At 42.5% G+C, this 15,596-nt stretch overlaps 1 protein-coding gene across 2 annotated transcripts in view; it reads left to right on the top strand.

Moving 5' to 3' along the window:
• Positions 1–15,596, top strand: part of TOPAZ1 (testis and ovary specific TOPAZ 1) — a 77,538-nt gene that overhangs the window by 10,554 nt on the left and 51,388 nt on the right. For both annotated transcript variants that reach the window (XM_075587044.1, XM_075587043.1), the window contains exon 2: positions 12,991–15,223. In XM_075587044.1, the coding sequence (XP_075443159.1) occupies positions 12,991–15,223 (2,233 nt within the window). The remainder of the gene's footprint in view (positions 1–12,990; positions 15,224–15,596) is intronic.

Raw genomic sequence — 15,596 nt, 5'->3', positions numbered from 1 at the left:
TCGATCTAAAGATGTTGCATTTCTGGCTATAGCTGCATCCAATGCCTTTCTAGCAGGTGAATTTTTTTAAGATTAAGTCATAGAATATCTTTATCCTTCATTGTACTGATAAGACAACTAGGTGCCAAAGCCTGTTTCAGGCCCTTTTGAGGACTATTTGTGTTTTTTTTGGCAAATGTTTTTGCAACAGTTCCTCTGTAGAATACCCCACTTTTTACTAATGATGTTTTTGACCTTTAGGGCCATGTTGATATTGTGTTACAATGGTATAAATTCAGAAGCTCCTACTGTTTAGGTAATAGCCATAGATGTGTGGTGCTTGAGACCATATACAGAGCAGACGCTATATGAAGATAAATGGGTACTTGTTCAATCCAGGCTTTGCTACATATCTTGAAATAAGGACAGGTACTGGGTGTGGTATCCTGGTTGGTAAAACGTCAATTGATAGAATAAAGATACGGTACACAATCTATCCAGAAACCAATGCAATGTAATCACCCTAAAAAGTACCTAATATCCTTACAATCCCAGTGGGAAAACATGTAGCGAGCAAAAACTCACAAGTCTGCTGCAGCGTCCATGGCAATCTTGGTGTGCCTCCGTCAGTATGATACAGGATATGAAAAAATAACAGAGCACTACCAGAGGTATCCAAAAAAGAAGATAATTAGAAGGAAAGTGCGTTTTCCATAAAATTATTATTTATTGGTCATAATAGAAAAAAATAGCAAGGCATTGCCGTACTAACACGTTTCGGGCTACACAGATCGCTTTCTCAAGGTATTTAGGTACCCTCCTTTTTTAAATATATACACAATACCATTTTTTCGCGAAATCAGGGACAACACTCGGGTAAGTCAGGTGAAAGAGTTTTGTATTGAAAGAAAATTACACTGGAAATCGACGTTTCGGTCCCACAAATGTAACTATGTCCTCTCTAAGGGGTTATCTTTTACCCCTACCTGTGGCCCTAACAACATGTTGTTTTTTTAATTTATTTGAACATTTTTATTGATTTTTCAAAGGCAATTGTACAAACAATATCACATTTATAGGAGTGAGGGGGGAAGGGTACAGAAATAAAAAGGGTTGAGGAAGGATACAGCAATCCAGATGCACAAATCTTAGGCATATACTTTATTATTTAAATGGTTTATACATAAAAAGACACCCAGAGCCCCGGGACTAACACCCATCTGAGTACGACTTATAACTTATAACTCAACCCCTGACCTGAAATGCATAAAACATGACCGGATGGATTTAATCACAGGCCTGCATCCACATGTGGGCTACCTGTGTGGGAGATCCAGGGGAGCCAGGCTTTCTGGAACGTATGGCTAGTGTTGTTCAGGAAGTTGACCAATTTTCCCATCTGACAAATGGACCATAGTTTGTTCCTGATATTGTGAATTGTTGGTATTTTGTTTCCATAGACTTGCTATTAAACATCTGGCTTCTGTGGCTATATGTGACATTAATTTATTTTCAGTACTTGAAAGGCCCTGGAGTGGCCTGCTTAAAAGGAATGCCATGGGGATAACCGTATTTAAAATCTGCTGGAGCCAAGCTGTCTCCACAATTTGTGTATCTGTAGGCAAGACCACCACATGTGGAGGAGGGAAGCCACCTCACAACATTCATAGTGGGGAGTAGCTCGGCGCATATTTAGCAATATTTTTGGGTGTGTTATACCACTGTCATAACCTTGTAGGTGTGCTCTCTGATCGTTGAGCAAATTGAACTCCTGGCTACTGAGTCAAATATTTCATCCCAATCCTCATGCTCCAGCTCCTCACCCATGTCTAACTATCACTTGCTCACAAATCTAAGCTTTTCCTACACTTCAGAGTCAGAGAGAGAATTGCCCATATATTTCAGAAATTAGCTTTTTATGTGAGTCCACCCTTGTACATAGTTTTTCAAACACGGTTACTGGATTTGTGGGCATAACCTTAGCAAAGAAAGCTCTGATCTGGAGGTATCAGAATATTTCCTTAGAAGGGATGCTCATCTCCCTCACCAGTCTGTCGAACTGGACCACTTTGAGTTTGTGATTTACATCAAATAATCTGTACATTTTGTCTTCAAGCCACTTTGTAAAGACTTGTTTGGATAGTCCTAGTGGTTATCAAATATGGGGGTCATCAAGGAGTTCGGTTTGGTTAGCTTATACTTAAATTTCTCTGTTCAGAGTCTGAAGGAATGAGAGATTGTAGGTAGAGTTGGCTGTTTTAATAAATTGGCCCAAAATGGGTATCAAAAGAATATTATTTAGGGATCCTGGAAGCAACAGATAAGCCTCCAGGTCGACCCATCTTCTGAGAGAGGAATTTGCATGCCAAGCGCCACAATAGCTTGCTTGGGCAGCTCTATAATACGAGGGGAGGCAGGAAAGGGCCAGGCCTCCAGCTCTTGTGGGTCTTGTCAGCAATCTTCTTTTCAGTCTAGGACTTTGGTTATTCCAGATACATTTTGAAATCATGGATTGTAGCTTAATGATATCGGGGACTACTATTGGGATAGGGAGCATCTGGAAAAGGTATAGTAACCTAGGCAACAGATTTATTTTAACTGATTGTACTCTTAATCCTTCGTCGGGAATATTCCAAGATATTTTAGAGATGATTGCTGCCATTTAAAATCAAAGTTGATTTCGATTAATTTGGTAGTTTTCTTTTCGCAAATTAATATTCAAAGCCTCAGACTTGCTATTATTGATCTTAAAAACCCAACAGCTTGTTAAATAAGCGATAGGTCGCTGAACACATTGGGGAGGGAGGTCAACGGGTTTGAAATTGTCAAAATAACATCATCGGCAAACAGTGCTAATTTGTAAGACTGGGCTCCCACTACTATCACCGTTACATAACATTCTGCCGGATGTGAGCTGCTAAGGGTTCCATAGAAAGGGTCAATATAAGTGGGGAGAGGGGGCACCCCTGCCTTGTCCCACTTTGAATTTGGAATTGGGCCGATGGGAAGCATTGGCTTTCTACTCTCGCTGTAGAATTTGAGTATAGAGCTAGGATAGCTTTGAGAAAAATACCTGAAAAACCAAAGGCCTTTAACGTTTCCCTCATAAACACCCAATCAATCCGGTCAAAAGCCTAAGTGACATGGAGGGGTCATTGTTCTGCTTAGCCACGGCTAAGAATTGTTATTAATCTGTTAGCAAGTATTTTGAAAATATTTTAATGTCAGTATTAAGGATATTGGGTGATAACTCCCACAACTTGTAGGGTCTTTCCCTTCCTTGTGGATGAGAGAAATAGAGACCTGTAACATGCTGACTAGGAAAAATTAGTTTGATGAAACTGAATTAAACAAAATTAACAAATGAGGGGAGAAAGAGTAACTTTTTTTTTTTTGGTAATATAGATAAGAAACCCCGTCTGGACTTGGGGCCTTGGAGGATTTTTAATTTTAATTACCAAATTTCTTAAATTAATTTCTGGTTCAGATCTAATTGCTGGGATAGTGATAATGTGGGTAAAGCTGCTGCCTTAGGTTGCTCTTATAGTGGCTGGCGACGCGACGTTGCTTGAAACTAAATCAATTGACTCCGTTGCCAGCGCTTATAGTAAACGCGACAGTGACGGAGCGACGTGGCGCCTGAAAATTTGGAAGCTGGGTCTATTTGATTTTTTTTTTTTTTATATAGAGACAGTCGCCACATGTGACTGTCTCTAAACCAATCGGAGACGGTGGCCCGTCCCCATTGCCGTCGCTGGCGACAGTCGCTTCAAATAAAATTACAACTTTCGCTGGTGGCGATGGTTGACGTCATCGGTCGCGTCGCCGTAGCCAGCACGGCCTTAAGATAGTTAGTGATTCGAGATTTTGATTGCGCATCGTGAACTAATTTCTTCCCATTATACTACTTAGTGTAATATTTCTGGAATTCGCCTACAATTGATTCAGGATTCGAGGACAAGGTGTCCGTATGCAGTCTGATTGGATATTATAGATCAGGTGTCTATTTCTCAATTTGGCTGCCAAGAGAGAATCTGATTTGTTGGCCTTCTCATAAAATGTCCTCTTCTTCCAGCTCAGACTGCTCCGCTCTTGATGTGAGGAACATGTTAAGTTCTGCTCTGGCCTCCTTCAAAGCCTCCAACAGTGGCGGTCAATGTTTGTTTCTTGGAAAGGGAGCCTATTTTAGCTTGGAGGGTGTTTATCTTCGCCATTCTGCTTTTCTTCCTTCCAGGAGCCAAAGAAATGAGAGCCCCATATTGTAGCACTGTGTGCTTCCCAGAGTACTGCCAGGGAAGACACGCTCCCTGCATTGGTCTGGAAGAAAGCCTTGTTCTCCTGCTCTATTTCTATTGTCGCATCTGGGAGTTTAAGAAGGGACTCGTTAAGTCTCCATGTAGATTTTGGTGATCTAATATTTAGATTAATAATTGTTCATTCTACTGGCACGTGGTCAGATCAGGTGATACTGTGGATGGTTGAGTTTGGGATGTGGGGGATCAATCCAGCGCTCACAAAAATGTAGACAATTCATGAATACGATTTGGTGTGGGGAGGGATAGAATCTATAATCTTTAGTAAAGGGATTTAAGTTCTCACCAAGTATCCACTAGATTAAGGGCTTAGTCTCCTTTTTAGGGCCTTGACATCTTTTGATCTAGGCTTGGATGTGCGGGCTGATATGGTTGATCTATCCAACTCGGGGACCACAGCGAGATTAAAGTCCCCACCTAGTATAAATTGGACTTTAGCTATGCTACCTAGGGATGCGAAGAAGTTAAAAAATGTGGCACTATTTTCATTAAGAGCATACACTGTAGCTATTGTTGTATCTTTCCCAAATGGCACTCTTACTAGTGTTACATATCTACCATCTTGTTTGTTTTTTAAATCTTATTGGTGAATGAGACCCAGTTGTGAATCAGTATTGCCACCCCTCTTCTTTTAAGCTTAGCAGAGGAGAAGGAAACATCTCGGTAGGACCTGTCCAAGTACCCTGGGCTACCTGTGTTCCTAAAGTACAGTTGGTCTCCTGGATGAGCATTTTTTTTTAACCTTCCGTCATTGCCATCGTTCTTCTTTTTTTGGGACAGTTGAATCCCTTAACATTTAGTGTTAAGACTCGAAGTGACAGGAAGTATATGAAGCCACGCAAAGAACACCAACTCCAAACATTGCATGACCTCGGAGGTGCGAGAGTTACCACCTGATTGATGGTAAGGGTTAAGGTAGGGGGGGATGAACATGGGATGAGCCCCAGGGAAAAAATCCTAGTGCTCAACTGTCCTTGGGGGGAGGAAAGGTTGAGGGGGATACCAAAAAAAGTCAAGGGCATCCATGACTATGGAGACACGGGTAAAATTGAGGGTGATGCTCCGTGCGAGAGCAACTCGACTACTCTAACTCTGGCCCCGGGACTTACCCAAAGGGTAACTAGGCCCGGAGGAGAGAACCTTTATTACTCCTACTAGGGATATAAACAGCAGTAAATATCTAGATCTATATATTTGTTTTTCTTTTTAAATAAAACATCATGTTAAAGCATGAGAACAGAAAAACATTAACATTCAATAACTGTATAACCAAGAAACCTTTGAATATGCGTTGTGGCAGACCCTTGAAGAAGGGAGGGGAACTACTCCTATCTCTCTTTCAACCCTACAAGACTCTCCGGTCTGACCCGGGTGTCCGCAGTCGGGAACTGGGTCACTCCCAAGTGTTTGTCTGGTGGGCCCATGACCCCGGGTTTTATGTGGGGCTTGACTGGGAGAGAGGCGGCCCCTGATTCAAGGGTCTCTCAGGCTAGGCCCATCTCTCCCCTGCTCCACTCCGGCTTCAGGTCGAGCTCAGTTAGCCCCAACGGGGAGTTGCATGGATTCCGAGAGCAAACCCTGGGGGTGAGGGGGAAAGTTTGGTAACCAAACTCAGCGGACCTGGGACGTCCACTCAACTCCGGCCAAGGGGCACTTCTCGAGGCCTAGGAACCGCCGGCTCAGATTTTATCTCCGTTATGATTCGTTCTGGATGCACTGTGGAAGGGGCCTCAATCTCTAATTTGGAGTCCAAATCCGATTGGTCCTGGGAGTGGGTATCGGCAGCTTGCGGGAGAGACACGAGCTCATGTTTCTTAAAATACTCCCCCAGTTCACTTTGGAAGGAGTACTGTAGTTTGCAGCGGTATGCAGAAGTGACGGACCGGAGAGTCTCGGAAGGCGTCACCGGTGACGTCGGTAGGTCTGTGGCCGACGTACGTTTCGCTGGAAAAGCTTTGTTCTATGTTCACACACACTCATTCCTACATCATGCCCAATCAGGCGCTTTGGCGCCAATATGCATCCATTTAACATCCACCAATCAGGTAGCTGCATACTACCTTAAATAGCAGGTAGTTGGAGGGTTTCCCTTCAGCCTCGACAAAGCTTACCGCTGCAAACTACAGTACTCCTTCCCTTGTGGAGTGTTCGTCCGGTACACAGACATTGTGTCTGTGTCTCTAGGAGGGGGGAACTAAGCGATACACTTGCCATAGGGGCAATTGATACACTTTGTATCTAGTGTCAGCACAGTGTAAGACGAAGCAGTCTGAGACACTGTTACAGACACAACTGGTCTGCTACATTGTCCAGCTACGCAGTGTTTGTGTGCTGTCTGCCATTTATGCCTTCACTATCTCATCTGTACAGTGTATATACCGGCTCATATCTTTTGCAAAGAGGTATATTTGATCTTATTATTCCATACCAATAGCACCAGAAAGGGCTCCGGGCACAAGACGTTGTCATTAGACACCTTGGCAGACACTTATTGCCTGCAAACCTGTCTGACTCGCAGCTCTGGATTTAGAGAATTTATTTAGCTCTAGGTTCTTTTACTATTAGTTATCATATTATGTGCAACATTGGTTCCAATTATCCTGTTTGACTTTTGAGTCACTTATACTTGCTGTGTGTTTTAATCAGACTTTATCTTTGGTCTAAAATCGAAGTGTTTAGGTACTAAATCCGTACTATTACAGCACTATCACTCACACACCATATATCCCACTTACCATTGGGATTACCAGCAGACTCTATCACTGTACATATGTACACTTACCTTAGATAGTGAAGCCATTTAGGGAGCAACTATTATACCAATAGGACTACATAACCCTACCCCTTATCTCCATTTTCAACTTTCGCCATTTGTTTAGGATTACCTCACACAGAGGGTTATCCACATAACTTTATTTTATTTGAGGATTTCTCCAATTAAAATTGTTTTTAAGTTACCCACCATTACACGTTACAATTGTCTCTATCAGGCTCGTTAGTTATCAGTATCACCAGCCGCTGAGTGCTCTCATCATTGGGGTCCTTTTCTCCTTAGTTGTTGTTCAGTCATTTCCCCTGATTGTAGCACCTGTGTCCAAGGCAGTAGCGAGGGTTCCCTCTTCCCGTTTCCTTTCCCTCCCCCCCCTTACCCTGGTTTATTATATATATAATACTACAGAACTGATTTATTAAAAAAAAAAACACAAATGTAGGCTATTCCATGGGCTGCTCCTTGAAAGGAAGTGTTAGTAGCAATAACAATATGGAGTTATTGCCATGTGCCATATTGGAAAAGATGTATGTATGCACAAATCTCTGAGTGATATATGATTTCTAACATTCAGGGTTAAGGAGGTCACTTTAAAAAGCTGACCACCGTGAATATCGTATTTAATGTATTTAAATGTAACAAGCATTTTTGTTTCTATTGAAACCATTTAGAAAGTCACATCCCCTTCCTCTTCTGAAACAGGCTGTACCACACCCCCTTTTTGAGCCCTATCCTTTCTAGCAGTGCACCAATTGTATCTAGTGGCTGCCAGGTCACATGATCTTCCCCACAGTACTCTTCTGTTGCACTGACAGAAATTTAGTGAACCCCCGAGCCGAATCTTTGATGATCGATCACAGGAGAACAGATCAACCGGCAACTTAGCTAATTACTTGGCATTTTATTGATGCACATATTCAAGGGGGGGGGGGGAGCGGCAGCTTGAACTGCTTCTTTACTAGGTCCATAGTCTGATACTTAGATAATGGAAAAAAAAAAAAGTAGTGTAGCTATTTTAACATCAACTTTTCATTGTTGAACCTGTACATGACACATACATTTACTTTTCTACCCCTGACCTTACACCTGCTGTACAGACTAAAGTTTCTGAATGTCTCTCTCTGCTATATCATCCTGTATGGCCCTCTGCCGACAAACTAAACATGGCAAAAACAGAACTCCTCGTACTTCCTCCCAAACCTGGCCCTATTTCCTCCTTCCACATTACTGTTGGTAGTACTATCATTCACCCAGTAGACCAAGCATGCTGCCTAAGGGTCACACTCGACTCCTCTCACATTCTTTTTTCACATTCAAAAGGTAGCTAAAACTTCTCGTTTTTCCCTCTGCAATATTAGAAAGATACGCCTTTTCCTCTGTTGCTCGACTGCAAAAACTGACACAGATCCTCATTCTCTCCTGTCTCGACTACTGTAACCTCCTGCTATCTAGCCTTTCTGCCTCTCACCTGTCTCCCTACAGTCTATCCTAAACACTACTGCCAGAATCACTCTACACTTTTCTAAATCTGTCTCAGCGTCTCCCCTGCTGAAATCCCTCTCCTGGCTTCCTATCCAATCCCATATCACACACTCCATTCTCCTCCTCTCTTTTAAAGCTGTACAATCTTCTGCTCCTCCTTACATCACAGCCCTAATTTCTTGCTATACACCATCCCGACTCTTGCGTTCTGCTTGAGGATGTCTTCTCTCTACCCCTTTTGTAACTAAAGCCCTCTCCTGCCTTAAACATTTCTCACTGACTGCCCCACACCTCTGGAATGCCCTTCCCCTCAACACCCAACTAGCACCCTCTCTCTCCACATTTAAGACCCACCTCAAAACACACTTGCTTAAGGAAGCATGAGTAGGTTCATGGCTGATAAACACCACCTACATAAACCCTGGCCCCTGCAGACGCACATACCAGAACGCCCTCCTACTGTCTCTACAATCGAATTGGTTGGTAGGGAGATCGTAAGCTCTTCGGAGCAGGGACTCCTTTTCCTAAATCGTACTTTTGTCTGAAGCACTTCTCCCCTTTATATATTTATATGATTGTCACGTGTATTACTGCTGTGAAACGCTATGTACATTAATGGTGCTATATAAATAAAGACATACATACATGTTGGGAAAAGCCATAACTTCAATTTAATGGTGGGTTAAATTTAACTATTAAAGCCAACACTGTAAATAGGGGGAAAAAAAGAAATACAAATATTAAAAAGGATATCTTTGGAGACTTCCTGTGACGTCATCGGGAATGGATACCTAAAGAGGGAACTCCTGAGACCCTTGCATATATAATATAAACTAAGCAAGTTTGCAACTCCACAATAAAAAACAGAAAATGTCCTAAAGCTACAATAACATAATAGGATGTCAGCAAAGTCCAAACTACCCACAGCGCAGGAGTTTAACTGTTTTTTTTGTGGTGGGTCCCAACATGCGGCGATGCAGAGTGATCAGGCCCAGGCTGATAAGGAGACGTGCTCCGGAGGCCCGAGAGTGTGGTGAGGGGGTAGGAGGCAAAATAACGAGGCCGTACCTGGAGGAGTTAATCTCCAGAATGTGTGACAGAATGAGGCAAACCTTCCAGGCCGACCTCCGATCGGCAATAACAGAATTAAAGGAGGAAATGTCGACCATAGGCCAAAGGACCACAGAACTGGAATCTAAAATGGAGGATTCCCTCCAAATTCATGCGGCCACGGATGATGAGATTTTGAAACTGAACTTTGAAATTAAACTCCTTATAGAGACTCAAGAAGATCACGAGAACAGGGAAAGAAGGCAAAACATAAGAATACGAAATATACCATAACAAATGAGGAATTAAAACCTTACCTGAACAGGCTGTAATCCTTAATCAACCCTGAACTATAGGAAAGAGAATTAGAGATGGATCGGGCTCACAGGGCCTTGGGGCCGAGGGTAGAAGATCCAAAACGATGCAGACGTGAACATCAGACTGCACCATTTTACCACAAAGGAAAAGCTAATCAATGGCTGTAGAGAAATGGGGGACATATCATTTGAAAACAGCACTCTACAAATTTTCAACGACCTATCCAAGATCACTGTCTCAAGAAGAAGAAGAGAACTAAAGCCGATCACATCTAAAGAGAAAGAGGAATTACATATAGATAGGGGTTCCCATTCAAACTTATGGTGTACAAAAACGGGAAACAAACTACACTACGATACCCCCACATAGACTGCCCAGTTAACACCGCGACGAGGAGTGAAGTCGAGCCTCGGGCGGAGACGAGATCCCCCGGCCTTGCTATGGAGTGTCCGGGATCTCCTGTGGTTGGGGTTTTTTTGTGGGTGGATATTTGGGGTAGAGGGTGTAACGGATTGTTGCTCCTACTGCCGGGGAGCCCGGGACCGACTCGACCAGTTCAAAAACAATAAAATCAGGCTAGGGGATTTCTTCCACAGGGGATAACTTCTGGGCCTACAATAGCTCATGCAGAATTATCAAGTCTCAAATTTACCTCTTATTCAATATTTGCAAACAGCACACTTCATCCTATCAACCCTAAAGAAATCAGAATTTCCGGAACTCACTAAATTTGAAGTTCTCTGCAAAGACGCAGAGTATAAGAAGGGATTGATAACAAGAATCTACACAGGGATCGAAGTGGCTGGGAACACCCGGTCCATAGATAAAGGGTTAGATGGGCCAACGACTTGGGAATTGAAATTGACTGGGATGACATATGGGATAACGCGGCCAAAACATCCATATGCAAAATCACAAATGAAAACATCTCTTAAATAATTTATCAGTGGTATTTAATCCAATGCTGGAGGGCGTGTGGGCAAGTTGGCAATATTGTCCACATTTGGTGGGATTGCCCAGCAACAAAGATATACTGGGGAATGATAAAGGGAATTATCAAAGACACCACGGGCCTGATTATCCCACTTGATCCCCTGGTGTATGTGTTGGCCAAGCTGATCGAGGAGACCAACTCCCCGACCAAACGCCTAATCTCACATATACTGACGGGTGCCAGATGCGCAATAGCGACAGCCTAGACAAGCCCATCACACCCTTCCAAACAAATGGTCATAAACGGAATAGGGGAAGTAATGCTGATGGAAACACTCTCTGCCTTCCTCAGACATACAACTGAAAAGTTTCATAATCCCATGGATAGAAACTCAAACCTAGAACACAGGCTAATTTAGAGAGGAACTAGCTATAGATAAAGGTGAGACAGAACACAGGACCCCCCCCCCCCCCCCCGCCTCTTCCTTCCTCCCCCCTCCCCCCCCCAACTGTTTATTTTACCTTTTGTTTAATTTGTTTGAAATAATTGGGAATGCACACAAAGGGCTGACGGAGCCCAAAATCACTGTTTTTAATATATTGTTTGATTACTGTTATGTAATAATTTTTCATTGAAAAACTCAAAAATATTTTGGACGAAAAAAAAAAAAGATATCATTACAAAGTCCTCTCGCCTAATCCTGGGGTGTGCAAAGTGGGGGGCACAAGATTTTCTGTGGGGGTGGGGGGGGGGGGGGGTCGAGGGGCGGCTGTTACAAGGGCCCCGCGCTTCCCCTAAGGCATTTTAAATAAATGCCGGGGTTTGCGCGAGGCCTCTCTAACTTTTCACTTACCTGGAGTTCCAGCGACGCGTCTCCATGGCAACCTGCGTCAAACGATGTCACATTGCCGTGGCAACGTGACATTACATGACCCTGCGACATCATTTGACGCCGGAGTCATGCAGGAAGTGGGGGGGTGGGGGGGGCTGCGCGAGCCAGAGGAGATATGGGGGCGCATGAGAAACTTTGCGCACCCCTAACTTAACCTACCTTAACCTATACTTGTTGGCATTTGTTCAGTTTTGTCATATGCGATACTGCACCTTTTTAAGCCCAGTGCAATATCCGTTTTGATTTATTTTTCAATACTGTTCACATCGTCTCCCGTTATATACATAGGCAAACTATCAATCTCGTCTGTCTGAGGTGGGTGATAACAATTTGCAGGCTGTAGCCGCCGTTCGCATCTCACACTTTATTGCATACTTAATGCAGAGAGCTTGTCTCGTTTACATAACAGATCTGCGTTCTGCAGAGAATTGAAAGGCCACAATGAAGTTGCTACCTACCAAACCCTGTTTGACGTGAGACGTGTTTAATGAATACATTGAGATCTACATTGCTTTTTACTACTTGAAAAGTCCTTTCTCACATTGTAATGAATAGGCCCCATAAGGTGGATCGTTTTCTGTGCATTATTGGCAAACAGTACCTACCAGGAATATAACTTTCGAGCACTTTCTGTAGTTTACTACCAATTCTTTGTTATTTTATATATTTGTAGTCTGAGTAGGTTTATTCTAATTGTGTACTAAGCCAAACTTCTGCGTGTACTTAAGTTATGCATTTATATATAGGGATTCTATGTTGGCTTGCAGATCTAAGTGGCAATTAAGGACGTGAATAAGATGTGTATTACAATTTTAGAGAGATATACATCAGACAAAGTGATGCTCAACACCAGTCCTCAAGCCCCCCACCTCGCCCCCCTCCCCTCCCAAACCGCTCAGATTTTCAGGATTTCCCTGCTTCACCACAGGTGGCTCAATCAGAGGCCCAGTTGAAGACTGAGCTGAAGCAGGGACTCATTGAGCCACCCATGCTGTAGCAGGGATATCCTGGAAATCTGACCTGTTGGTGGGGCTTGAGGTTGAGCACACCTGAGACAAGGTACACTCTATTTGTGCTGTTGCTTACCTCCAAAGCTGTTTTTTCCCTCTAAAGAAAAATGAATATTCTAAAATGAATCTGTTATTGAAGACCTGAAAATATTTTTTAAACATACGCTTCCATTTCTTTAAGGTACTAATTCTGCATAAACCACATTTTATTTATCTTTATATATATATATTTTTTTTATTAGCGAAAGTAACGTGCAGACCTGAATGCTTAACTGCAGAGGTAGGAATGCAAGACCATGCAGAGCTCAATGCAGTCTACAAATCCAACTTGAAATCATTGTGCAATCCTTTTGCACACCTTGAGGATAAAGATGAGCAAAAAACAATTAAAGTTAGAAGCCAGTGCATCCAAAGCCCATTGCTTGAAGAAGCAGGAAATGCCATTAAATATTCAGCAACATACAGTTGTCCTCATTCTGCAAACCGCCGGAATCCAGTAGTGAAGTTGCACAACTGCAGTAATCTACAGAAACTACTAAATTGTTCCGGTCTGAAAAGAAGCAGTTTCAAACTGGGGAAAATGTTTGCGCATGAAATGAAAGAACCGGATTTACAGGAACATGTTCATCATAGTGACACTGGAGCATCCGTTAGTAACAGTCATTCTGCTATTGGAAAAGAGCTGGTAAACACTGAAGGATTGGTACCTGTTGAAGGGAAGGCTACAATTCTTCAGCCAAATCCACCGAGGAAAAGGCTAAAGAGGGTTCATTGGGACCTTGGCAGGAAAGTAAGGAAAACCACATGTTCTGATGAAACACTTAAATCTGAAACAAAGTCTGTTGATGTTGCAGAAGAACAACACAGGGACATGAAGGATGAACATGCTGTCAACACAGAAACTGCAAGCTCATGCACTGGTCTAATGGAGGATTTGATAAGAGAGTCGAACAATAATCGAAGCGAGTATAGAAATGTGATTTTAGAGGATGTGGTATGTGATCAAAACACATCAAATAAAACAGAGGAACATTTCTTCTGCCCCCCTGTGGAATTCTGTGGTACACAGACCCCTCTTGAATCAAAAGATGAAAGGCACAATATTGATTTCCTTGAATCGGAGTGGTCAGCAGTCATTACAATGTCTCTGGAGAGTTCCAATGTAACAAACGACCCCGGAAATTCCCCTACACAATCTGCAGAGGGCCACAGCCTTTTAAAGGAATCCGTGGAGGAGTACGAGGCTTTTTCCTGCCAGAGGACAATACCATTTAGTGGGAAGAGCATATGGACATGTTCTTGTGCAAGGACTCGTGCTTGGACTTTTCCCCGTAGAAGTGCATCAGTAATTCAGACTACAGACGTATTAGGGCTAGACTCATTGCTATCACGTGAAGGTTATGCAAATGACACAACAGCTCTTGAAAGCAATGTCGTAGAATCCTTACAGGAAATGCTAGAGGAAGCTGACCGTGAAACTGTATGTAAAAACAAGAGGTTGCCCATAAATTTAGAAAACGTATCTCTTAATCTGACGGCTGCAATAGCCAGTTGTAGTGATGGACAGTTGGGTACTCTTATAGATAAGGAATTAACAAGTGTTTTAATTTCTGGTAATGTGTCTGCAGCAGATGAAGCAAAACGCAAAGATGAAACGCTACAGCATTCCCACCGTCATTCTACTAGCATTGAAAATGTCGAAAACATTCAGAACTGTACGGCTAAAAAATATGTTAAAAGCAAACACCTCATTACATCAGTTATAGTTCCAGAATCATACAAAATTATAGAAACTGTTAAGCCACCAGATTTCAAAATTCCTTTACGAAAGTCTAAAATTGATCGGGTACCTAAGCTTGATAGGGTGTGTGTGTTAGATGCTGAACAATCCTATGCTGTGGAACCTGAGAAAAATGTCCCCATCTCAATGATTGTACAGGAAAATAGACCCAATGACATTTCTGCAGCCTCAGCCACAGTTTCACAGATGCCAAAGCCTGAAATTGTAAATGAATATTTACCACAACAGCCATGGGATGCGAGTTTAGGAAGAAATGTCCACGCCTGTGACAATCAAACAAGCCGTGATAATAAGTCGTCTTGTCCTGGCTATGAAGTTGGAACGTCAAAAGACCACACTCTAGGTGTTGAACATTCCAGGACAAAGCTGTGTGATGCAAAAGATTCTTCAACGGACACATTCCTGAATGTTTTCTCACCGATGCCAGTAGCATCTCCAAAGGATAAAAAATACCTGGGCTACAGCGATACTCAAGATGTTCTGAATGCCTATGAAGATGACATACTTGTCCTAGATGTCATACAGGATGACCCAGATCTTTTTGGCTATGCAGACAGAGAGGAGAGTTGCATTGTAAAGCCTGTTGGTGTAATTCGTACAACTATTGCAAAATCAAAGTTGCTGCCTTCACCCTGTAAACTTTCAAAACAAGAGGAGCTGCAGAGCGATGACAGGTATTCTTTAATCTTTAAGAAACTATGTAGAAGATATAGTTTCCTATATGGAATAATTCTTGGTCTGATTGTGGGCGGTGCTCTTGGGTAGCTATGAGTAATGATAACTTAGGGAACAGTACCCCAAGTTTAGCACTCAAGCTCACACTCTGATTTGTAATTGCAATAATTAAAAATTATAATGATAAATTATTCCAATTACCAATCAGAGTGTGAGCTTGAGTGCTAAATTTGGGGTACTGTTCTCTGTTATCATGAAATAATTATTATTCCGATTTTAGTGTACCTACTATAGTTGAGGTATTTTTCAATGTCAATTACAAAAGACCTTTTGACATTTGCATCCCTATTTGACTTTACTCTTCATACAAAT

Source organism: Ascaphus truei, chromosome 2 (genome assembly GCF_040206685.1).
Source record: "Ascaphus truei isolate aAscTru1 chromosome 2, aAscTru1.hap1, whole genome shotgun sequence".
NCBI lineage: Eukaryota > Metazoa > Chordata > Amphibia > Anura > Ascaphidae > Ascaphus > Ascaphus truei.
The sequence above is the reverse complement of the archived record's forward strand: the minus strand, read 5'-3'. Positions and strand labels throughout refer to the sequence as shown.